Source organism: Cygnus atratus, unplaced genomic scaffold (genome assembly GCF_013377495.2).
Source record: "Cygnus atratus isolate AKBS03 ecotype Queensland, Australia unplaced genomic scaffold, CAtr_DNAZoo_HiC_assembly HiC_scaffold_126, whole genome shotgun sequence".
Classification (NCBI taxonomy): domain Eukaryota; kingdom Metazoa; phylum Chordata; class Aves; order Anseriformes; family Anatidae; genus Cygnus; species Cygnus atratus.
The window spans coordinates 1-21,423 of record NW_026109719.1 but is presented as its reverse complement, the minus strand read 5'-3'; the positions used below and the strand labels follow the sequence as shown (position 1 = coordinate 21,423).

Here is a 21,423-nt window from a genome sequence, read left to right as displayed (position 1 = left end):
GACCCCGCGCCCTGCGGGGCCGCGCAGCGGGCGGAGAGGTAGGTGGGGCGGGCGCTTCCCGCAGGAGCCCCCTGCGGCACGAGGGGATTCCCGCGGGTCCTATCACTGGTGACTAAGGAGAACAGGTCGGCGCCTGCCCCTCCGCTCCCCCTCGCGAGGAAGCTGTAGGCCGCGATGAGGTCTCCCCTCAGCCTCCTCTTCTCCAGGCTGAACAGGCCAAGTGACCTCAGCCGCTCCTCACACGTCTTCCCCTCTAGGCCCTTCATCATCTTTGTCGCCCTCCTCTGGACACTCCCCAACAGTTTTACATCCCTTTTGTACTGTGGTGCCCAGAACTGCACGCAGTGCTCGAGGTGAGGCCGCACCAGCGCAGAGTAGAGCGGGACAATCACTTCCCTCGACCGACCAGCGATGCCGTGCTTGATGCACCCCAGGATACGGTTGGCCCTCCTGGCTGCCAGGGCACACTGCTGGCTCATATTCAACTTGCTGTCAACCACGACCCCCAGATCCCTCTCTGCGGGGCTGCTCTCCAGCGTCTCGTGCAGGACCTGGCGCTTGCTGTTCTTAAACTTCATGCGGTTGGTGATCGCCCAGCTCTCCAACCTGTCCAGATCTCTCTGCAAGGCCTTTCCACCCTCAGCCGAGTCTACAACACCTCCAAGTTTGGTGTCGTCGGCAAATTTGCTCCCACAGACTTGGCCAGCTTCAACTCTAGTTGGGCTTTGGCCACACAAATTTTCTCCCTCCAAACGTGAACAGTGTCCCTGTATTCCTTCCACGTCGCCTGACCCTCCTTCCAGCAGCCGTACATTTTCTTTTTTCGCCTAAGCTCCAGTAGAAGATCCCTGGTCAGCCAGGCCGGCCTTCTGCCCCGCTTGCCTGACTTCCGAAATTTTGGAATTGCCTGATCCTGTGCTTTTAGGAGGCAGTGCTTAAAGACTGACCAGCACTGATGGACGCCAGTGCCTTCAAAAGCAGTTTCCCAGGGGACCTTGCTGATTAGTTCCCTGAGCAGCCTGAAGCCTGCTTTCCCCATATCCAGGGTTGAAGTTTTGGTGGCAGTTTTCCTTCTCTCGCCGTCAATTTTAAACTCAACCACTTCATGGTCACTATGGCCGAGACGGCCGCCAATGGCCACGTCCCCCAGAAGACCCTCTCTGTTCTCCAGCAACAGATCAAGGAGGGCACCTTTCCTAGTTGGCTCCCTTAGCACCTGCACCAAGAAGTTATCATCTAGGTGCTTTAGGAACCTCCTGGACTTGCTCGCGTCGGCCATGTGGTGATCCCAGCTGACGTCTGGCAAGTTGAAGTCCCCCTTAAGGACAAGGGGAGTTGATCTCGAGGCATCTCTTAGTTCCGCAAAGAATAATTCATCGGGGTTGTCGTCCTGGCCAGGTGGTCTGTGATAGACTCCCACAACGACATCCCCTTTATTTCTTCGTCCCTTAATCCTTCCCCAGAGGCTCTCAACTTTGCCATCGCAACTTGAAGTTCCACACAGTCCAGCCCCTGCCTCACGTACATCGCCACCCCCCCACCTCCCTTTAGCTGTCACACAGGGTAGCGCAAGGAGCAATCCCAATGAAGCCGAGACCTCGCTTGCTTACCAAGAAATCATGAGTTTTATTATTTGCATGCGATTTCTCATGGCTATCGAGCTTCCCGCAGCGCTCTCAGCATTCCTCCTCCCCCTCTGCCATGAAGCCAAGCAGGGAAATCCAGCAGGAAAACGGCACATTGCCCACCCGGACCTGCTCCTGGGGGTGTGGAAGGGGGGAAAAGGGGTTTGGGGCTGCTTGAGGTGCCCTGGCTGCCCCCACCACAGCCGGACACAGCTCCCGCAGCACCAGCTCGCCCCGTCCGCCTGGCGTTTGGCTTGAAAGATTGTAGAAGAGGAACCCAAACTGTCCGCTAAAAGCACTGCCCAGCAGGCTAGGAAAGACCTGCGGGGATCTCGCCACGCGCTGGGGCCGTGCCCGCCCAGTCCCCATCGCCGCAGAGCGCAGGATCCCACAACTTTCCCTTTCCTCTCTTTTTTTAGCTGCTTTGCAGACCACAGGCGTGAGCGGGTTCTGGCAGAGCGGGCGCGGGGAAAGGGCTTCTCAGTGCCCCACCGCCGCGTACTCGCACTCGGTCTGCAACAGAAAGCGAGAAGGCGCGTGGTTAAACCCTCGCCCCGCACCGGGGAGCCCTTCCCGGCGACGGCTGGGGAGAAACGAGCGCGTGCCCCGTGCCCTGCTCGCACTTGCACTCGTGCACCCTGGAGCAACTGCTCCCAAGCGCTTCCGTAACGTGAGCGAAGGCAGAGCGGGGCTGGACGGGGTGCGGAGCAAAAGGCGCTGGGGCAGCGCTGCACCTGCACCTGCAGGGGATGCTTTGCCCGCGCCAAAGCCCCCAGCCGGGCTGCTTTTGAGCTCCTTCCTCCTGCCTTGCCGAGAGCCGAGGCCAACCCGCGAGGCGCAGAACCACCTCACGGCGCCTCGTGCCGGGGGCTGGGGAAGCAGCTCACCTCCGGGCCCCGTCTCAGCACCGCGCGGGCCGGCCTTCGGCGGAGCCGGGATGCCCACCGGATCAATCCGAGGACGGCGGCGCCGGGCGGCACGAACGCCAGCAGCCACAGGAAGCATCCTGCTGCAGGGAGGGAGGGGAGGAGAAGGAGACGTTGGAAGCGGTTCACAGAGCTGAGACCGGGCTTTGGTCGAGCGCCCGAGCGCAGCAGCGGGGCGGCCGGGGGAAGGGAGGAGGAGAGAAGCGGCTGCACCGCGGGGCGATGTGGCCAGGGCATCGTTTGGAGCGTTTCAGCGCATGGGGAGCCCAGAGAGACGGGGAAAAGGGATTTCCAGATCTTCCTTGTGAGGAAAGGCTGGAAGAACCGGGCTGTGATGGGCTGAGAGAGGCCGAGTCCTGCTGTGGAGCAGGATGATGGACCCAGGAACCTCCCCGCGTCCTCTGCTGTGTTTTGCTACAGACTGCAGCAGCAGAAGCAATGGGACGGGGGCGTTTGGGGCTTATAGTCCCTGCAAGCACAGACCAAGCACAGAGCAAAGCCCGCGGTCCCAAGGGGGCTGCTGCTCGAGCTGACCCGTGCTGACGGTCCCGCTGACAGCCCCGCTGACGTTCCTGCCCGTGCCACTCTCCGTGGCCATGCACGCCGCGGCCCCGTCCCAGCGCTCGGCCGAGACCCAGGTGAGGCTCCAGGCGCCGAGGACCCCGCGCTCATCCACGGCCTCAGCCGTCACCGGGGTGTCCCTGCCATGGTGCCAGCGGACGGTGTCCCAGCCCCTGGGGAGGTCGTGGAGGTGGCACAGCAGGGGGACAACGTCCGAGGGCTCCTCCGCGTCCACGGGCACCAGGATGGAGAGCTTGGGCTCCGTGGCATCTAAAAGTGGGTGGGAAAACCCGGTGTCCCCAGGGATGTCCCCAGGGATGTCCCCAGCACCGCCGCACGCTGCCGTGCTCACCTGTGACGAGGAGCCTGGTCCCGTCCCCGAAGTGGGAGTGCGACACGGAGGAGGTGCAGTAATAAGACCCAGAGTCCTCACGCTGCACATCGCTGATATTAAAGGAGAAAAATCCCGGTGCTCTCACCGTCCCTGAGTATCTCCCCTTTGGTTTCGAGGACTCTGTGCTCTGGTAAATCCATTCCAAGCTGCCGTCCGGCTTCTCCCTGTACCAATTGGCGCCCCATGGGCTGCCCGAGATGTTGCAGCTCAGCTCCACCGTCGCCCCGGGGGGCAGCCAGAGCTGCACTGGGCTCTGCCAGATCCGCGGCTCCTCCGCAGAGGCGGCTCCTGCACGGGAGGAGCGGGTCTGAGCGCAGCAGCCGGTGCCACGGGGTCACCCTTGCGCATCGGGCTGTCGGCTTCTGGCTCCAAACCAGCGGGGTTGGGGGGGTTCAGTGCGAAATTGGCATGCCACAGCGATCCGCCTTCCTCAGCCCCGAGGCAGAGCATCACCCCCACAAAATGCACAACGCAAAACACAGGGGAGGGCAGCCAGCAGCGCCGGGGCCCCGCGCGCTCGGGTGCAGGTGGGATCGTCTGTGCTTCCTCCACGGCAAACGAGGTTTGCAGGCGAAAAAAGTCAGGGCTGGAGCAGCGCCTGGCACGGCGTGTGAGAAGCCCGCTGTGCTTCGGCATTCGGGAGGCAAGTCCTGCCTCTCGGAGAGGCAGCAGCACCCCGGGGTGGGTTTTGCACAGCCGCCGCGCTCAGGCTTTAGAAGAGATTGAGCTGAAAATGCTTCAGGGAAACTCGTTCAGCAAACCTCTGATGCGCGTAAGCCCCACGGCTGCCTCCCCTCCCTCTGCCCACCGGCTCAGGCTGGTGTTAAGCCGCTTCGGACGATCCCAAGCGGGTTTAGCGTAGCAGAAAGCAAGGCTGGAGCATTCGTGGAGCGGGACGTACCTGTCAGGAGGAGCAGGATAACCCCGGGCAGGCTGCACATCTCCGGCTGGGGCTGGCCACGCTCCTCGGTCACCTCTCGGGTCCTGCAAAAAGCTTTGAGCGGGCAGAAGGGAGATTTTTGCTGGGCGTGGGACGAGGGCTCAGGTCTCACAGCAGCCCCGAGCCCCTCACCCTGCCCTGGCCGTGCAGGGGCCGGCTCCCAGGCTCCGCGTGCCGCGGCGCGAGGCGCAGCTCTGCGGCGTCCTGCGGGGAAGGCGAAGGTTTTGCTCGGGTTCAGCGAAGGGCGAAGCCGATGGCCGGGTCCAGCAGCCAGCGGGATGAGGACGTCCTGGAGCCTGGCTGTCACCTGGGGTCGCAGAGGCAGAGAGGGAGGCGATGCCTGGCACGGGGACGGAGCTTAGAAAGCGAAACGGGGCGGCGGGCGCAGCCCCGGCCTCCTTCGCCCCCGCCGCAAGTGCTCGATGGGCCGCGCGCCCCGCTCCTGCTCGCGGAATGGAATTTAATTGCAGCTCCTAATTGCACCGGGGGGGTCCTGCTGCGCTTTGTCTGCCTGCGCATCGCCCCAAGGAGCCCCGGGCATCGTCCCCTGGTTCTTCCTCTCTCGCAGCTCGGCACCGCGGCCGCTCGTGGCCTTCAGGCTGGAGCAAACCTCACGAGGCCGCGCCACGTGGACGGGGACGCGTGCGGGCACAGTTCTGCTCTGGAGAGGAGCACGACGAGCACCGGGGCGGGCGGCGAGGTGCCTCTGGGCTGGGCAGGGCCCCGGGGAGCCGGCGGGCACTGGCGGGGCAAAGGCGGCTCGCGGAGGCTCGGCCTCGTTGCAGCAGCTGGAGGCTGGGTGCGGAGCTGCCTGAGCCGAGGAGCGCTGCGGTCAGCCTCGCCTTGTTGATTTTGTCACTTCTCTGCTGTTTATTCGCACAGAACCCCTGCCCCCCCCACTCCGCTGCCAGCAAACCGTTGGGTTTGAAGGTTTTTGTCGCCAAAGTTCGGCGCCGGTTTAGCAAAGAGCCACGTTTGCCGAACCACAACAGGAAAGCAGGGCAGGGGGATGGGGACCAAAGTTGCCTCTCGCCTTCAGTCCCCGGCCCTTTGAACGTCACCGTTAAGGTCACTTTGGCTGACGTGAGGATGGCTGCGGGGGCCGGGGCTGGGGGTGCAGCCACCCCCGCCCCGAGGCAGCTCTCCAGCCTCTGCGCTGCGGTTTCCCCAAAGCACGAGCGGCGGCACGGTGCGCTGTGGTTTGTAGTGCCCAGCGCTGGGGCTGGCTTCTTCCTTCGTGTCGAGTATTTGGGGGTGGGCATCAGAGGGCGTCGCGGGGCCTTTGAGGGGCCGCCTCCGGCCCTGAGCATCACAAAAATGGTTAAAACCCAAATTTTCCTACCGGATGTGGGTCCGTGCCAGCAAGCTGACATGAGCTCTGCACCCGGCGATGCGCCCCACAGCTGCCGGCAGCGGCGCGTGGGGAGGACGCATCCCTCGTGGGGACACCGCGTCCTTCGTGGGCACACCGTGTCCACACGGCTGGGGGGCTTCACTGCCGGGGCCTCGCGCTTCGGGCAGCCTCAGGTCCCGGTGCACTCGGCCGCCCTGCAGAAGGGCTGGGACGAGCACGACGATGGCGCCCCTGGGTTTCTCCTGCGCGAAGGCGCTGCTGGCCACGGGGCTGCTGCTGCTCTGGCTGGGTGAGCATCGGGGCAGGGGCTGGGGAGAGGGGGCTTCTGTTGCTTTCCGAGTGCCCCCCGGGTGGTGGGAGCATGGGCTGGGCTTAGGGGGCAGGCGGTGAATGAGCCCCCGGTCGGTCCCTGCAGTGCCGGCAGCACCGCTGGTGCTGCAGCAGCCCCAGCCCGTCCTCTTCATGGAGCCCGGGGCCACGGTGGAGATCGGCTGCATTCCGGATGAGAAGTTCGATGGCAGAGGCAAAGTGCTCTGGTACCGGAAAGGCCGTGGGGAACGGCCCCGGCTGATCCTCAGCTGCATCCAGGAGGCTCAGGAGGGATTTTCCTGTGAGTACACGAGGCAACGCGCCGTGCTGCACATCGCTGCTGCCCGCCCCGACCACACCGGCCTCTACCTCTGCGCCTACAACATCGGCTCCAGTCTGAAGTTCGGCAACGGCACCGCGCTGATCGTGGGAGGTAGGGGGCCAGCTGGGCTGGGGGTGGTGGGGGGACCCCCACATGTACCCCCAAGCCCCCCCGTGTTGGATGGGGATCCCCCGTGACTCCTAGTGGATGGTCCCCTCCCGTACTGTCCATTGGATGCAACCCCCCCAAGTCCCCCCATCGCACAGTCCGCACCCATGTCCCTATGTTGGATGGGACCCCCATTTCTCCCCATTGCAGGGACCCCCAACCCTCATGCCCCTCGTGTCACTGTGCCGGGGTCCCCAGGGGGGCGCGGGGTCTCTGCCCACATTGGAGCCCACCAAGCCCCTGCTCTCGTTTGTGCAGACAGCTGGAGGGCCCAGAGCTGGGTGCGGGTGCTGGCGCCCCATGGCTCCCCTTCAGACCCCCCCGGCCTGGTCTGTGCCGTGGGCAACACCAGCGGCCCCATCCTCGTCTCCTGGCCGGGGGGCACCCGAGCCCAGGAGGTGCTGGGGCTGGGGGACAGCACAGAGCTGCTCATCAGCCCCGCGGGCATCGCTGGGAGCACGGGGGGGCTCTGCGAGGTGCGCTTCAATGCCTCCGGTCCCCCCGTCCGGAGGAGCGTGGAGCTGCACGGGGCCAAGGGTGAGCACGAGCCTGGGCACGGAGGTGAACAGGGGAGAGGGCAGATGGGGTGACCCCCCCTTCCCCGGCAGCTCCTCGGAGCTGGGGCACATGTGGGGAAACTGAGGCAGTGGGGATGGTGTGGCCCGGGGAATCAGTGGGGGGAATGGGGGCATGTTGGGGGCAATGGGGGGATGTTGGGGGGCGATGGGGGTATATTGGGGGGCGATGGGGGATGTTGGGGGGCGATGGGGGGATGTTGGGGGGCGATGGGGGATAATGGGGGGCGACGGGGGGATGTTGGGGTATGGGAGAGGGCAGTGGGGGGGACAGTGGGGGTCAGAAGATGGCTGGGACAAGCTGCCCCCCCCAGGTGCCTGCACGACACCAAGTGCCGTGGCCATGGCCGCAGCCGGGGCGCTGCTGCTGCTCGGCCTCAGCATCAGCGTCTGCTGCCTCCTCCGCGCACGGACGGGTAAGGAGCCAAGCAGGGGCTGGGGGTGACGGCCCCCCGTGCCCTCGGCCATCCCCTGCTGCCTTGCACCCCGCTCCCCCACCTCCATCCCCATTTCCCCTCCGTCCCCATGCTGGGGACACGTCTCTGTCCCCGCCAGGACTCCGGCCCAGAGCCCCGGACCCTCCTGCACCCCAGCACCAGCAGGTGAGGCCGTGCGTTCCCCGGGTGTCCCCACACTGGGTGGTGGCGATAGTGGGGCCGGGCAGGGGCAGCGGCGGGCACCAGGGGATGGCCATAGCCCCACAGGGGTTGTGGGGCTGGGGTCGGGGTCGCTCTGATGGCGTTGGTGCCCGCAGGGAGAGCTGACGTACGCCCAGCTCCGCTTCGCCACCCCAGTGAGGGCAGCACCGTGACCCACGGGGCTGGGCCCCAAGGCCTCGGTGGCGGCACCGTGCAGCCCCGGGAGGCTGCAGCTGCCCCGGCCACCACGACAAGGGGGAGGAAGGAACGGGATTGAACCTCAAACGAGGGGGAGATAACGAGACTGGAGCTCGAAGGAGGAGTGAATAACGGGATTGGACCTCAAATGTGGCGTTAATAAAGAGATTGAACCTCAAACGAGGAGTAAATAATGGGGTTGAACTTCAAATGTGGTATTAATTAAGAGATTGAAGCTAAAATGAGGATTAAATCATGGGGTTGAACCTCAAACAAGGAGTAAATACAGAGATTGAAGCTCAAACGGGGAGGGAATAAAGAGATAGAACCTCAAATGAGGAGGAAATCGAGATTGAACTCAAAAATCAACGCCCCCACGAGAAACGCCGCTACTGGTGCCTGGGGCTGGTGGGGAAGCCCCAGGCCTGCTCCCCACGGCTCCCACACCCACAGGTGCTGGGACGGGGACCCCGCGCCCTGCGGGGCCGCGCAGCGGGCGGAGAGGTAGGTGGGGCGGGCGCTTCCCGCAGGAGCCCCCTGCGGCACGAGGGGATTCCCGCGGGTCCTATCACTGGTGACTGAGGAGAACAGGTCGGCGCCTGCCCCTCCGCTCCCCCTCGCGAGGAAGCTGTAGGCCGCGATGAGGTCTCCCCTCAGCCTCCTCTTCTCCAGGCTGAACAGGCCAAGTGACCTCAGCCGCTCCTCACACGTCTTCCCCTCTAGGCCCTTCACCATCTTTGTCGCCCTCCTCTGGACACTCCCCAACAGTTTTACATCCCTTTTGTACTGTGGTGCCCAGAACTGCACGCAGTGCTCGAGGTGAGGCCGCACCAGCGCAGAGTAGAGCGGGACAATCACTTCCCTCGACCGACCAGCGATGCCGTGCTTGATGCACCCCAGGATAGGGTTGGCCCTCCTGGCTGCCAGGGCACACTGCTGGCTCATATTCAACTTGCTGTCAACCACGACCCCCAGATCCCTCTCTGCGGGGCTGCTCTCCAGCGTCTCGTGCAGGACCTGGCGCTTGCTGTTCTTAAACTTCATGCGGTTGGTGATCGCCCAGCTCTCCAACCTGTCCAGATCTCTCTGCAAGGCCTTTCCACCCTCAGCCGAGTCTACAACACCTCCAAGTTTGGTGTCGTCGGCAAATTTGCTCCCACAGACTTGGCCAGCTTCAACTCTAGTTGGGCTTTGGCCACACGAATTTTCTCCCTCCAAACGTGAACAGTGTCCCTGTATTCCTTCCACGTCGCCTGACCCTCCTTCCAGCAGCCGTACATTTTCTTTTTTCGCCTAAGCTCCAGTAGAAGATCCCTGGTCAGCCAGGCCGGCCTTCTGCCCCGCTTGCCTGACTTCCGAAATTTTGGAATTGCCTGATCCTGTGCTTTTAGGAGGCAGTGCTTAAAGACTGACCAGCACTGATGGACGCCAGTGCCTTCAAAAGCGGTTTCCCAGGGGACCTTGCTGATTAGTTCCCTGAGCAGCCTGAAGCCTGCTTTCCCCATATCCAGGGTTGAAGTTTTGGTGGCAGTTTTCCTTCTCTCGCCATCAATTTTAAACTCAACCACTTCATGGTCACTATGGCCGAGACGGCCGCCAATGGCCACATCCCCCAGAAGACCCTCTCTGTTCTCCAGCAACAGATCAAGGAGGGCACCTTTCCTAGTTGGCTCCCTTAGCACCTGCACCAAGAAGTTATCATCTAGGTGCTTTAGGAACCTCCTGGACTTGCTCGCATCGGCCATGTGGTGATCCCAGCTGACGTCTGGCAAGTTGAAGTCCCCCTTAAGGACAAGGGGAGTTGATCTCGAGGCATCTCTTAGTTCCGCAAAGAATAATTCATCGGGGTTGTCGTCCTGGCCAGGTGGTCTGTGATAGACTCCCACAACGACATCCCCTTTATTTCTTTGTCCCTTAATCCTTCCCCAGAGGCTCTCAACTTTGCCATCGCAACTTGAAGTTCCACACAGTCCAGCCCCTGCCTCACGTACATCGCCACCCCCCCACCTCCCTTTAGCTGTCACACAGGGTAGCGCAAGGAGCAATCCCAATGAAGCCGAGACCTCGCTTGCTTACCAAGAAATCATGAGTTTTATTATTTGCACGCGATTTCTCATGGCTATCGAGCTTCCCGCAGCGCTCTCAGCATTCCTCCGCCCCCTCTGCCATGAAGCCAAGCAGGGAAATCCAGCAGGAAAACGGCACATTGCCCACCCGGACCTGCTCCTGGGGGTGTGGAAGGGGGGAAAAGGGGTTTGGGGCTGCTTGAGGTGCCCTGGCTGCCCCCACCACAGCCGGACACAGCTCCCGCAGCACCAGCTCGCCCCGTCCGCCTGGCGTTTGGCTTGAAAGATTGTAGAAGAGGAACCCAAACTGTCCGCTAAAAGCACTGCCCAGCAGGCTAGGAAAGACCTGCGGGGATCTCGCCACGCGCTGGGGCCGTGCCCGCCCAGTCCCCATCGCCGCAGAGCGCAGGATCCCACAACTTTCCCTTTCCTCTCTTTTTTTAGCTGCTTTGCAGACCGCAGGCGTGAGCGGGTTCTGGCAGAGCGGGCGCGGGGAAAGGGCTTCTCAGTGCCCCACCGCCGCGTACTCGCACTCGGTCTGCAACAGAAAGCGAGAAGGCGCGTGGTTAAACCCCCGCCCCGCACCGGGGAGCCCTTCCCGGCGACGGCTGGGGAGAAACGAGCGCGTGCCCCGTGCCCTGCTCGCACTTGCACTCGTGCACCCTGGAGCAACTGCTCCCAAGCGCTTCCGTAACGTGAGCGAAGGCAGAGCGGGGCCGGACGGGGTGCGGAGCAAAAGGCGCTGGGGCAGCGCTGCACCTGCACCTGCAGGGGATGCTTTGCCCGCGCCAAAGCCCCCAGCCGGGCTGCTTTTGAGCTCCTTCCTCCTGCCTTGCCGAGAGCCGAGGCCAACCCGCGAGGTGCAGAACCACCTCACGGCGCCTCGTGCCGGGGGCTGGGGAAGCAGCTCACCTCCGGGCCCCGTCTCAGCACTGCGCGGGCCGGCCTTCGGCGGAGCCGGGATGCCCACCGGATCAACCCGAGGACGGCGGCGCCGGGCGGCACGAACGCCAGCAGCCACAGGAAGCATCCTGCTGCAGGGAGGGAGGGGAGGAGAAGGAGACGTTGGAAGCGGTTCACAGAGCTGGGACCGGGCTTTGGTCGAGCGCCCGAGCGCAGCAGCGGGGCGGCCGGGGGAAGGGAGGAGGAGAGAAGCGGCTGCACCGCGGGGAGATGTGGCCAGGGCATCGTTTGGAGCGTTTCAGCGCATGGGGAGCCCAGAGAGACGGGGAAAAGGGATTTCCAGATCTTCCTTGTGAGGAAAGGCTGGAAGGACCGGGCTGTGATGGGCTGAGAGAGGCCGAGTCCTGCTGTGGAGCAGGATGATGGACCCAGGAACCTCCCCGCGTCCTCTGCTGTGTTTTGCTACAGACTGCAGCAGCAGAAGCAATGGGACGGGGGCGTTTGGGGCTTATAGTCCCTGCAAGCACAGACCAAGCACAGAGCAAAGCCCGCGGTCCCAAGGGGGCTGCTGCTCGAGCTGACCTGTGCTGACGGTCCCGCTGACAGCCCCACTGACGTTCCTGCCCGTGCCACTCTCCGTGGCCATGCACGCCGCGGCCCCGTCCCAGCGCTTGGCCGAGACCCAGGTGAGGCTCCAGGCGCCGAGGACCCCGCGCTCGTCCACGGCCTCAGCCGTCACCGGGGTGTCCCTGCCGTGGTGCCAGCGGACGGTGTCCCAGCCCCTGGGGAGGTCGTGGAGGTGGCACAGCAGGGGGACAACGTCCGAGGGCTCCTCCGCGTCCACGGGCACCAGGATGGAGAGCTTGGGCTCCGTGGCATCTAAAAGTGGGTGGGAAAACCCGGTGTCCCCAGGGATGTCCCCAGGGATGTCCCCAGCACCGCCGCACGCTGCCGCGCTCACCTGTGACGAGGAGCCTGGTCCCGTCCCCGAAGTGGGAGTGCAACACGGAGGAGGTGCAGTAATAAGACCCAGAGTCCTCACGCTGCACATCGCTGATATTAAAGGAGAAAAATCCCGGTGCTCTCACCGTCCCTGAGTATCTCCCCTTTGGTTTCGAGGACTCTGTGCTCTGGTAAATCCATTCCAAGCTGCCGTCCGGCTTCTCCCTGTACCAATTGGCGTCCCATGGGCTGCCCGAGATGTTGCAGCTCAGCTCCACCGTCGCCCCGGGGGGCAGCCAGAGCTGCACTGGGCTCTGCCAGATCCGCGGCTCCTCCGCAGAGGCGGCTCCTGCACGGGAGGAGCGGGTCTGAGCGCAGCAGCCGGTGCCACGGGGTCACCCTTGCGCATCGGGCTGTCGGCTTCTGGCTCCAAACCAGCGGGGTTGGGGGGGTTCAGTGCGAAATTGGCATGCCACAGCGATCCGCCTTCCTCAGCCCCGAGGCAGAGCATCACCCCCACAAAATGCACAACGCAAAACACAGGGGAGGGCAGCCAGCAGCGCCGGGGCCCCGAGCGCTCGGGTGCAGGTGGGATCGTCTGTGCTTCCTCCACGGCAAACGAGGTTTGCAGGCGAAAAAAGTCAGGGCTGGAGCAGCGCCTGGCACGGCGTGTGAGAAGCCCGCTGTGCTTCGGCATTCGGGAGGCAAGTCCTGCCTCTCGGAGAGGCAGCAGCACCCCGGGGTGGGTTTTGCACAGCCGCCGCGCTCAGGCTTTAGAAGAGATCGAGCTGAAAATGCTTCAGGGAAACTTGTTCAGCAAACCTCTGATGCGCGTAAGCCCCACGGCTGCCTCCCCTCCCTCTGCCCGCCGGCTCAGGCTGGTGTTAAGCCGCTTCGGACGATCCCAAGCGGGTTTAGCGTAGCAGAAAGCAAGGCTGGAGCATTCGTGGAGCGGGACGTACCTGTCAGGAGGAGCAGGATAACCCCGGGCAGGCTGCACATCTCCAGCTGGGGCTGGCCACGCTCCTCGGTCACCTCTCGGGTCCTGCAAAAAGCTTTGAGCGGGCAGAAGGGAGATTTTTGCTGGGCGTGGGACGAGGGCTCAGGTCTCACAGCAGCCCCGAGCCCCTCACCCTGCCCTGGCCGTGCAGGGGCCGGCTCCCAGGCTCCGCGTGCCGCGGCGCGAGGCGCAGCTCTGCGGCGTCCTGCGGGGAAGGCGAAGGTTTTGCTCGGGTTCAGCGAAGGGCGAAGCCGATGGCCGGGTCCAGCAGCCAGCGGGATGAGGACGTCCTGGAGCCTGGCTGTCACCTGGGGTCGCAGAGGCAGAGAGGAAGGCGATGCCTGGCACGGGGACGGAGCTTAGAAAGCGAAACGGGGCGGCGGGCGCAGCCCCGGCCTCCTTCGCCCCCGCCGCAAGTGCTCGATGGGCCGCGCGCCCCGCTCCTGCTCGCGGAATGGAATTTAATTGCAGCTCCTAATTGCACCGGGGGGGTCCTGCTGCGCTTTGTCTGCCTGCGCATCGCCCCAAGGAGCCCCGGGCATCGTCCCCTGGTTCTTCCTCTCTCGCAGCTCGGCACCGCGGCCGCTCGTGGCCTTCAGGCTGGAGCAAACCTCACGAGGCCGCGCCACGTGGATGGGGACGCGTGCGGGCACAGTTCTGCTCTGGAGAGGAGCACGACGAGCACCGGGGCGGGCGGCGAGGTGCCTCTGGGCTGGGCAGGGCCCCGGGGAGCCGGCGGGCACTGGCGGGGCAAAGGCGGCTCGCGGAGGCTCGGCCTCGTTGCAGCAGCTGGAGGCTGGGTGCGGAGCTGCCTGAGCCGAGGAGCGCTGCGGTCAGCCTCGCCTTGTTGATTTTGTCACTTCTCTGCTGTTTATTCGCACAGAACCCCTGCCCCCCCACTCCGCTGCCAGCAAACCGTTGGGTTTGAAGGTTTTTGTCGCCAAAGTTCGGCGCCGGTTTAGCAAAGAGCCACGTTTGCCGAACCACAACAGGAAAGCAGGGCAGGGGGATGGGGACCAAAGTTGCCTCTCGCCTTCAGTCCCCGGCCCTTTGAACGTCACCGTTAAGGTCACTTTGGCTGACGTGAGGATGGCTGCGGGGGCCGGGGCTGGGGGTGCAGCCACCCCCGCCCCGAGGCAGCTCTCCAGCCTCTGCGCTGCGGTTTCCCCAAAGCACGAGCGGCGGCACGGTGCGCTGTGGTTTGTAGTGCCCAGCGCTGGGGCTGGCTTCTTCCTTCGTGTCGAGTATTTGGGGGTGGGCATCAGAGGGCGTCGCGGGGCCTTTGAGGGGCCGCCTCCGGCCCTGAGCATCACAAAAATGGTTAAAACCCAAATTTTCCTACCGGATGTGGGTCCGTGCCAGCAAGCCGACATGAGCTCTGCACCCGGCGATGCGCCCCACAGCTGCCGGCAGCGGCGCGTGGGGAGGACGCATCCCTCGTGGGGACACCGCGTCCTTCGTGGGCACACCGTGTCCACACGGCTGGGGGGCTTCACTGCCGGGGCCTCGCGCTTCGGGCAGCCTCAGGTCCCGGTGCACTCGGCCGCCCTGCAGAAGGGCTGGGACGAGCACGACGGTGGCACCCCTGGGTTTCTCCTGCGCGAAGGCGCTGCTGGCCACGGGGCTGCTGCTGCTCTGGCTGGGTGAGCATCGGGGCAGGGGCTGGGGAGAGGGGGCTTCTGTTGCTTTCCGAGTGCCCCCCGGGTGGTGGGAGCATGGGCTGGGCTTAGGGGGCAGGCGGTGAATGAGCCCCCGGTCGGTCCCTGCAGTGCCGGCAGCACCGCTGGTGCTGCAGCAGCCCCAGCCCGTCCTCTTCATGGAGCCCGGGGCCACGGTGGAGATCGGCTGCATTCCGGATGAGAAGTTCGATGGCAGAGGCAAAGTGCTCTGGTACCGGCAAGGCCGTGGGGAACGGCCCCGGCTGATCCTCAGCTGCATCCAGGAGGCTCAGGAGGGATTTTCCTGTGAGTACACGAGGCAACGCGCCGTGCTGCACATCGCTGCTGCCCGCCCCGACCACACCGGCCTCTACCTCTGCGCCTACAACATCGGCTCCAGTCTGAAGTTCGGCAACGGCACCGCGCTGATCGTGGGAGGTAGGGGGCCAGCTGGGCTGGGGGTGGTGGGGGGACCCCCACATGTACCCCCGAGCCCCCCCGTGTTGGATGGGGATCCCCCGTGACTCCTAGTGGATGGTCCCCTCCCGTACTGTCCATTGGATGCAACCCCCCCAAGTCCCCCCATCGCACAGTCCGCACCCATGTCCCTATGTTGGATGGGACCCCCATTTCTCCCCATTGCAGGGACCCCCAACCCTCATGCCCCTCGTGTCACTGTGCCGGGGTCCCCAGGGGGGCGCGGGGTCTCTGCCCACATCGGAGCCCACCAAGCCCCTGCTCTCGTTTGTGCAGACAGCTGGAGGGCCCAGAGCTGGGTGCGGGTGCTGGCGCCCCACGGCTCCCCTTCAGACCCCCCCGGCCTGGTCTGTGCCGTGGGCAACACCAGCGGCCCCGTCCTCGTCTCCTGGCCGGGGGGCACCCGAGCCCAGGAGGTGCTGGGGCTGGGGGACAGCACAGAGCTGCTCATCAGCCCCGCGGGCATCGCTGGGAGCACGGGGGGGCTCTGCGAGGTGCGCTTCAATGCCTCCGGTCCCCCCGTCCGGAGGAGCGTGGAGCTGCACGGGGCCAAGGGTGAGCATGAGCCTGGGCACGGAGGTGAACAGGGGAGAGGGCAGATGGGGTGACCCCCCCTTCCCCGGCAGCTCCTCGGAGCTGGGGCACATGTGGGGAAACTGAGGCAGTGGGGATGGTGTGGCCCGGGGAATCAGTGGGGGGAATGGGGGCATGTTGGGGGCAATGGGGGGATGTTGGGGGGCGATGGGGGTATATTGGGGGGCGATGGTGGGATAATGGGGGGCGATGGGGGATGTTGGGGGGCGATGGGGGATAATGGGGGGCGACGGGGGGATGTTGGGGTATGGGAGAGGGCAGTGGGGGGGACAGTGGGGGTCAGAAGATGGCTGGGACAAGCTGCCCCCCCCAGGTGCCTGCACGACACCAAGTGCCGTGGCCATGGCCGCAGCCGGGGCGCTGCTGCTGCTCGGCCTCAGCATCAGCGTCTGCTGCCTCCTCCGCGCACGGACGGGTAAGGAGCCAAGCAGGGGCTGGGGGTGACGGCCCCCCGTGCCCTCGGCCATCCCCTGCTGCCTTGCACCCCGCTCCCCCACCTCCATCCCCATTTCCCCTCCGTCCCCATGCTGGGGACACGTCTCTGTCCCCGCCAGGACTCCGGCCCAGAGCCCCGGACCCTCCTGCACCCCAGCACCAGCAGGTGAGGCCGTGCGTTCCCCGGGTGTCCCCACACTGGGTGGTGGCGATAGCGGGGCCGGGCAGGGGCAGCGGCGGGCACCAGGGGATGGCCATAGCCCCACAGGGGTTGTGGGGCTGGGGTCAGGGTCGCTCTGATGGCGTTGGTGCCCGCAGGGAGAGCTGACGTACACCCAGCTCCGCTTCGCCACCCCAGCGAAGGCAGCGCCGTGACCCACGGGGCTGGGCCCCAAGGCCTCGGTGGCGGCACCGTGCAGCCCCGGGAGGCTGCGGCTGCCCCGGCCACCACGACAAGGGGGAAGAAGGAACGGGATTGAACCTCAAACGAGGGGGAGATAACGAGACTGGAGCTCGAAGGAGGAGTGAATAACGGGATTGGACCTCAAATGTGGCGTTAATAAAGAGACTGAACCTCAAACGAGGAGTAAATAACGGGATTGGACCTCAAACATGGAGTTAATAAAGAGATTGAAGCTAAAATGAGGAGTAAAGAATGGGATTGAACCTCAAACGAGGAGTAAAGAATGGGATTGAAGCTCAAAGGAGGAGTAAATGTAGAGATTGAAGCTCAAACGGGGAGGGAAGAGAGATTGAACCTCAAATGCGGAGGAAACCGCGATTAAACTCAAAAACCAACGCCGCCCCCCGCAGGGGGCGCCACAACCCCACCCTGAACTACATCTCCCAGCGGGCCCCGCGGCCCGGCCCCCCCCCTCCTCCGTCCTTACCGCCCCCTTCCCCTTCCAGGACTACAACTCCCGTCGTGCCCCGCCCCCCGGCCCCCCTCCCCCGCCCCCCCCCCCCCGCCGCCGCCATGGGGGCCGCCGTCTTCTTCGGGTGCGCGGGCATCGCCTTCGGGCCCGCGCTCGCCCTCGTCCTGCTGACGGTGGCGGCGGAGCCGTTGCGGGTCATCATCCTGGTGGCGGGGTGAGGGGGCCGGGGGGGGGGGGGCTATGGGGGGGGCCCGGGAGGCCGCCCCGGGGGAGGCCGCCCCCATACGGGGTGCCCCTTTGGGGAGGCTGCCCCTTTGGGGGGCGTTTGGGGGTCTCTGGGGAGCCCCGGGCTGTGAGGCAGCCTCTGGGGTTTGGGGGGGGGGGGAAGGGGGCTCGGGGAGGCTGCCAGCAGGGATTTGGGGCGAGCTGTGGCGAGGCTCAGCCTCCCCTCTGGGGTCTTCCGTTTCTCCTGCGCCTCGGCGCTGGTCTGAGTCGGTCCCCGCAGCCCCCGACCCCCCAGGACGCGCTTTTGGGGGCTCCCCACATCTGCCTCTGCCAGCCTCAATGCCAGGGAGGTGCCTGGAGGCTGGAGGCCGTGGCCTCCCCCCCCCCCCCCCCCCCAGTAACAGGGCTTTAACCCACGCAGCCTCCGCCCGGTGGCACCGTCCCTCGCGTGGGGGCCGGCCAAGCTGCCAGCCCTTCTTTGTGGCTTTTTGGGTGCCGCGGGGAGATGGGGGGGGGCACTTTTTTTGGGTGCCATGGGGAGATGTGGGGGCACTTTTCTTCTCTCGAGGCCAGGCCTCCATTTGGCCTTCACTGGGCGTAGCGCCGAGCGCCTCGGAGGGCAGCAGCTGTCCTCGGAGAAGGTTGTGGTGGCCCTGAAAGGAAAAGGGAAGATTTCGGTCTCCCAACCCGTTTGATTTTTCAGCCGCCTCCTTGAGCCAGGACCTGTCCTGACCCGGAGCCAGGACAAAGCCGAGCAGCCTCCGATCGAGCCGCGCGTCCTCGTGCGATTCCGGCCTCCGGCTCGCGAGGGGAAGCACCGCAGGGGGGTCCCTGTCTCAGCTCCTCGTTCCTCTCCCTCCGCAGGGCGTTTTTCTGGCTGGTGTCGCTGCTGCTGGCGTCCCTCATCTGGTTCGTTTCCGTCCACCTCAGCGACCGGGAGGACGCCAAGCTTCAGTACGGCCTCCTCGTCTTCGGGGCGGCCGTCTCCGTCCTGCTGCAGGAGGCTTTCAGATTCGCCTACTTCAAGCTGCTGAAGTAAGAGCCCGGCTGGGGGCAGCGCTCCTCACAGAGCCCCCGTGGCCGGCTCCCCAAGCATCCCTCGTCCGCGGCCCTCTCGGGTTCGGGCCGGCGCCAACTGCTGCTTTTTATCCGGGCAACCCCCCAAAGCCTCCTTAGATCCTGCACCGGGGCTTTTCTCTCTTGCTCCTGACTCGTTTATAACCTCCCCCGTCCCCTCTCCCGTTTGCGAAAGCTCCCTCTGCAGCGCAGAGCCCCGTGCGGGCCCGGTTCCTGCCCGCCTGCTCACGCTCTCTCCCCTTCCCGAGCAGGAAAGCGGACGAAGGCTTGGCCACGATCAGCGAGGATGGCCGGTCGCCCATCTCCCTCAAGCAGATGGCCTACGGTGAGCGCGAGCCCGGGCAGGCGTTGGGCACCCCTTGGCCTCTGTGCGCTCCTGGCAGCGGGACGCTCGGCTCTCAGAGACCCGCGGCAGTGACCGTGAGGCCACCGGGCTCACTCGGCCTCCCCGATTCTCTTTCTCTGCCTTTCCCTGGGCAATCTGGGGAGCGGGGAGCGTCTGCGGGCACCGAGAGTGCTGGTCTGAGTGGGTGGGGACCTTAAAGATCGTCTAGCTGGCGATGTGTCCCGCTGATTAATTTGCTACTTGAGTTTTCTTCCTGGCGATCTGCCTGTGCATCGTTAAGGGCCTCAGCCTGGTTCTGCTCCCGCACCCCCAGGGGGCTGCGAGCCCCCAGGGCGGGCTGAGGGGCCGCGGGCTGCGGTGTAGCCCAGCCACGGTCGGTCTCGGCTGATTTCCTTCTCCCTCCGCAGTGTCCGGCCTGTCCTTCGGCATCATCAGCGGCGTCTTCTCCGTCATTAACATCCTGGCTGACTCCATCGGGCCGGGCATCGTCGGGATCCACGGGGACTCGCCGTACTACTTCATCACCTCCGGTGAGGCCGGGGGGCAGACGCGGAGCCGCGGGCGGGGCTCTCGGCCGCTTGTTGCAGCTCTGCGCGGCGGAGCCCGTGGCGTTCGCCCCCCCGAAGCAGTCGCACGAGGCACAATTTTGCCACTGGCGCCTCCCAAACGCGTGAGGGAGCCCCCCCCCCCCCCCAAAAAAAAAAAAAACCAGCGGTCGGTGGAGGTGAGGCGGTGACGCCGTGTCGCTCTCTTTCCCCCCCCCCCTGCAGCGTTCCTCACCATGGCCGTGGTTCTGCTCCACACCTTCTGGGGAGTGATTTTCTTCGACGCCTGCGAAAGACGCCGCTACTGGTGCCTGGGGGTGGTGGTCGCCAGTCACCTCGCCACGTCGGGGCTGGTGAGTTGGATGCGCCAGGGGCTCCCCCCGAAATAAAGCGGCCGTTGGCGTCACCGGACGCCCCTCTGGGGACAGGGAGGGGACCGCGGGAGCACCCAGCGGCGTTTCCCGCTCCCTAAATCTCTGCCTGGGAGGTGGGGCGAGTCGCAGCCCTCCCGGTGCGGCTCCAGCCCGCTCGGGGGAAGCGGGATTTAAGCGGGGCTAACGAAGGCCCGCGGGGTCAGCCGGAGGATTAGCCGCTAAGCTCCTGGTGGGAAACCTCGAGGCAGGAATTTGAGCCGGGCTTACCGGAGCTCCGCCGCGCGGGGGGCTCCTGGCTCCGCCGTCGCCGTGCTCCCGTTTCGGGAGGGCTGCGGAGGCGGCGGGCGGGCGGCGCCGCTCCTCACCCAGCTCTCTGTCCCCCCCCCTCCCCCCCAGACGTTCCTGAACCCCTGGTACGAGGCCAGCCTGGTCCCCATTTACATCATCACCGTCTGCATGGGCGTCTGGGCCTTCGTCACGGCCGGGGGCTCCTTCCGCAACGTCCTCAAGTGCCTCTCCTGTAAGGGCCGGGCTGGGCAGGGCGGGGTGCCTGGCACGGGGCGGGGGGTGGGGGGGGGGGTCACCGTTGGCGAACGGGGACTTTCTGGGGGCTCTCTGCGTGTCCCACGGGTGCGCGGGAGGCTCGGGCACGGCTGCCGGGGCGCGGGGATGACCGCGGGCCGTGGGGACGCGAGGACGGGTCTCAACCTGGCCCTGCCTCCCTCTGGGGGTGGTGGCCGCGTCTCCTGCCTGATCGGGGTTTCTATGAACCCCCCCCCCCCCCCCCCCAAAAAAAAAAAAAATGCCCCTGCCCCCCTCCGTTGCCGACCTCTCGCCCTCCTCATCCTCGCTCTGCCTGGGACTTTTCTCTCCCCCCCCCCCCGCAGGTAAGCAGGAGGCCGACAGCCGCGTGATGCTGTACTCAGCGCTGCAGGTGCCTTTCGAGGAGTGAGCGTCGACGGCAGCCCTGCCCGCCCGCGCCGCCTCCGCCCCCCCAAGTGCCCCCCTCTCGGCAGCTGGACGATCCCGGGGCTCCGAGCGGCACCGGGGCGATGCCCTCCCACCCCCCCCCCACCCCCCCCTCCCCACCCCTGGACCGGGGCAGCCTCCGCGTGGGGCCTCAGGGGAGTTTTTGTTCCTCGCAAGCTCCCGGCCGGCTCCGCCGGGGCAAGGCCGAGCCCTCTCCGCCCGTCCTGCCCCGGGGCTGGGGCACAAACTTGGCTCCGAGCCCCAGGCCCTTCCCCGCGTCCCTCTCCGGGGGGGGGGGGCTTTTGGGGCCGTCCGTGTCCCACCCGTGCCCCGTCGCGCCCCCGTTTAGCTTCGTTAGCGACTTCCCGTTAGCCTTTCCTTACAGGGCATCCCCGCAGGGCAAGCGCGGGGTGGGAGAAGATCCCGGGGACAGCCCCAGGGCTGCTGCGGTGCCACCGGGCTCGGGGCAGGGCCCCCCCCTTGTCCCCTTTCCCAGCGCGAGGGGCTGTGAGGCCCCCCCCCCCCGCCCCGAGCATCCCGTACGGTCCCTGGGAGCGGGGCGATCGCTGAGGGGGTTTTTGGGACCCCCCTCCTGCCCCCCCGCCGCTCGCTGCTCTCCCGTTTGGGGTCTTTTCTAAGCGTCTGGGAGCGCTCGTTACCCTGCTGCGTGCACCGGGGGGGTGGGGGGGTGTTAAATTATTTTTTTGATTGAGAGTAAAACCCTTTTAATAGTGACTGCGTGGCACCGAGGAGCTTCGTGGGATGGGGTCGGGGTGGGAACGGGGTCGGCGACCCCCCCCCCCCCCCCCCCAACCTCCTGCTCTGCTCCCAGCCCCTGCGCGGTGGTGGGGAAGGGGCTTGGCGTGCAGCGGGGGTAGGGCAGGAGCTGCCAGCCTTGGGGGGGGGGGGGGGATGGGGGCGAGCCCC

General features: G+C 65.6%; 5 protein-coding genes across 5 annotated transcripts; 3 read left to right on the top strand and 2 right to left on the bottom strand.

Annotated features, from left to right (window-relative positions):
• Nucleotides 1-2,105: 2,105 nt before the first annotated feature.
• On the bottom strand, nucleotides 2,106-4,447 carry LOC118261146 (uncharacterized). The gene is made up of 5 exons (XM_035571824.2): nucleotides 4,408-4,447; nucleotides 3,465-3,794; nucleotides 3,086-3,382; nucleotides 2,513-2,634; nucleotides 2,106-2,138 (listed from the first exon to the last, which is right to left on the bottom strand). The coding sequence occupies exons 1-5, from the start codon at nucleotides 4,445-4,447 to the stop codon at nucleotides 2,106-2,108; spliced, it is 822 nt and encodes a 273-aa protein (XP_035427717.1).
• Nucleotides 4,448-6,022: 1,575 nt separating this feature from the next.
• Nucleotides 6,023-7,189, top strand: LOC118261144 (uncharacterized). The gene is made up of 3 exons (XM_035571822.1): nucleotides 6,023-6,089; nucleotides 6,216-6,542; nucleotides 6,858-7,189. The coding sequence occupies exons 1-3, from the start codon at nucleotides 6,023-6,025 to the stop codon at nucleotides 7,187-7,189; spliced, it is 726 nt and encodes a 241-aa protein (XP_035427715.1).
• A 3,392-nt stretch (nucleotides 7,190-10,581) lies between these two features.
• LOC118261145 (uncharacterized) lies at nucleotides 10,582-12,923 on the bottom strand. The gene is made up of 5 exons (XM_035571823.1): nucleotides 12,884-12,923; nucleotides 11,941-12,270; nucleotides 11,562-11,858; nucleotides 10,989-11,110; nucleotides 10,582-10,614 (listed from the first exon to the last, which is right to left on the bottom strand). Exons 1-5 carry the CDS (start codon nucleotides 12,921-12,923, stop codon nucleotides 10,582-10,584), a joined length of 822 nt encoding a protein of 273 aa, XP_035427716.1.
• Nucleotides 12,924-14,270: 1,347 nt separating this feature from the next.
• On the top strand, nucleotides 14,271-16,723 carry LOC118261136 (uncharacterized). Its single transcript, XM_035571813.1, has 6 exons — nucleotides 14,271-14,564; nucleotides 14,691-15,017; nucleotides 15,333-15,611; nucleotides 15,964-16,065; nucleotides 16,205-16,251; nucleotides 16,404-16,723. The coding sequence occupies exons 1-6, from the start codon at nucleotides 14,312-14,314 to the stop codon at nucleotides 16,458-16,460; spliced, it is 1,065 nt and encodes a 354-aa protein (XP_035427706.1). The 5' UTR covers nucleotides 14,271-14,311; the 3' UTR covers nucleotides 16,461-16,723.
• Nucleotides 16,724-17,061: 338 nt separating this feature from the next.
• Nucleotides 17,062-20,479, top strand: APH1A (aph-1 homolog A, gamma-secretase subunit). The gene is made up of 7 exons (XM_035571805.1): nucleotides 17,062-17,174; nucleotides 18,050-18,220; nucleotides 18,514-18,587; nucleotides 19,016-19,138; nucleotides 19,379-19,506; nucleotides 19,924-20,047; nucleotides 20,415-20,479. Exons 1-7 carry the CDS (start codon nucleotides 17,062-17,064, stop codon nucleotides 20,477-20,479), a joined length of 798 nt encoding a protein of 265 aa, XP_035427698.1.
• The last annotated feature ends 944 nt before the right edge of the window (nucleotides 20,480-21,423 follow it).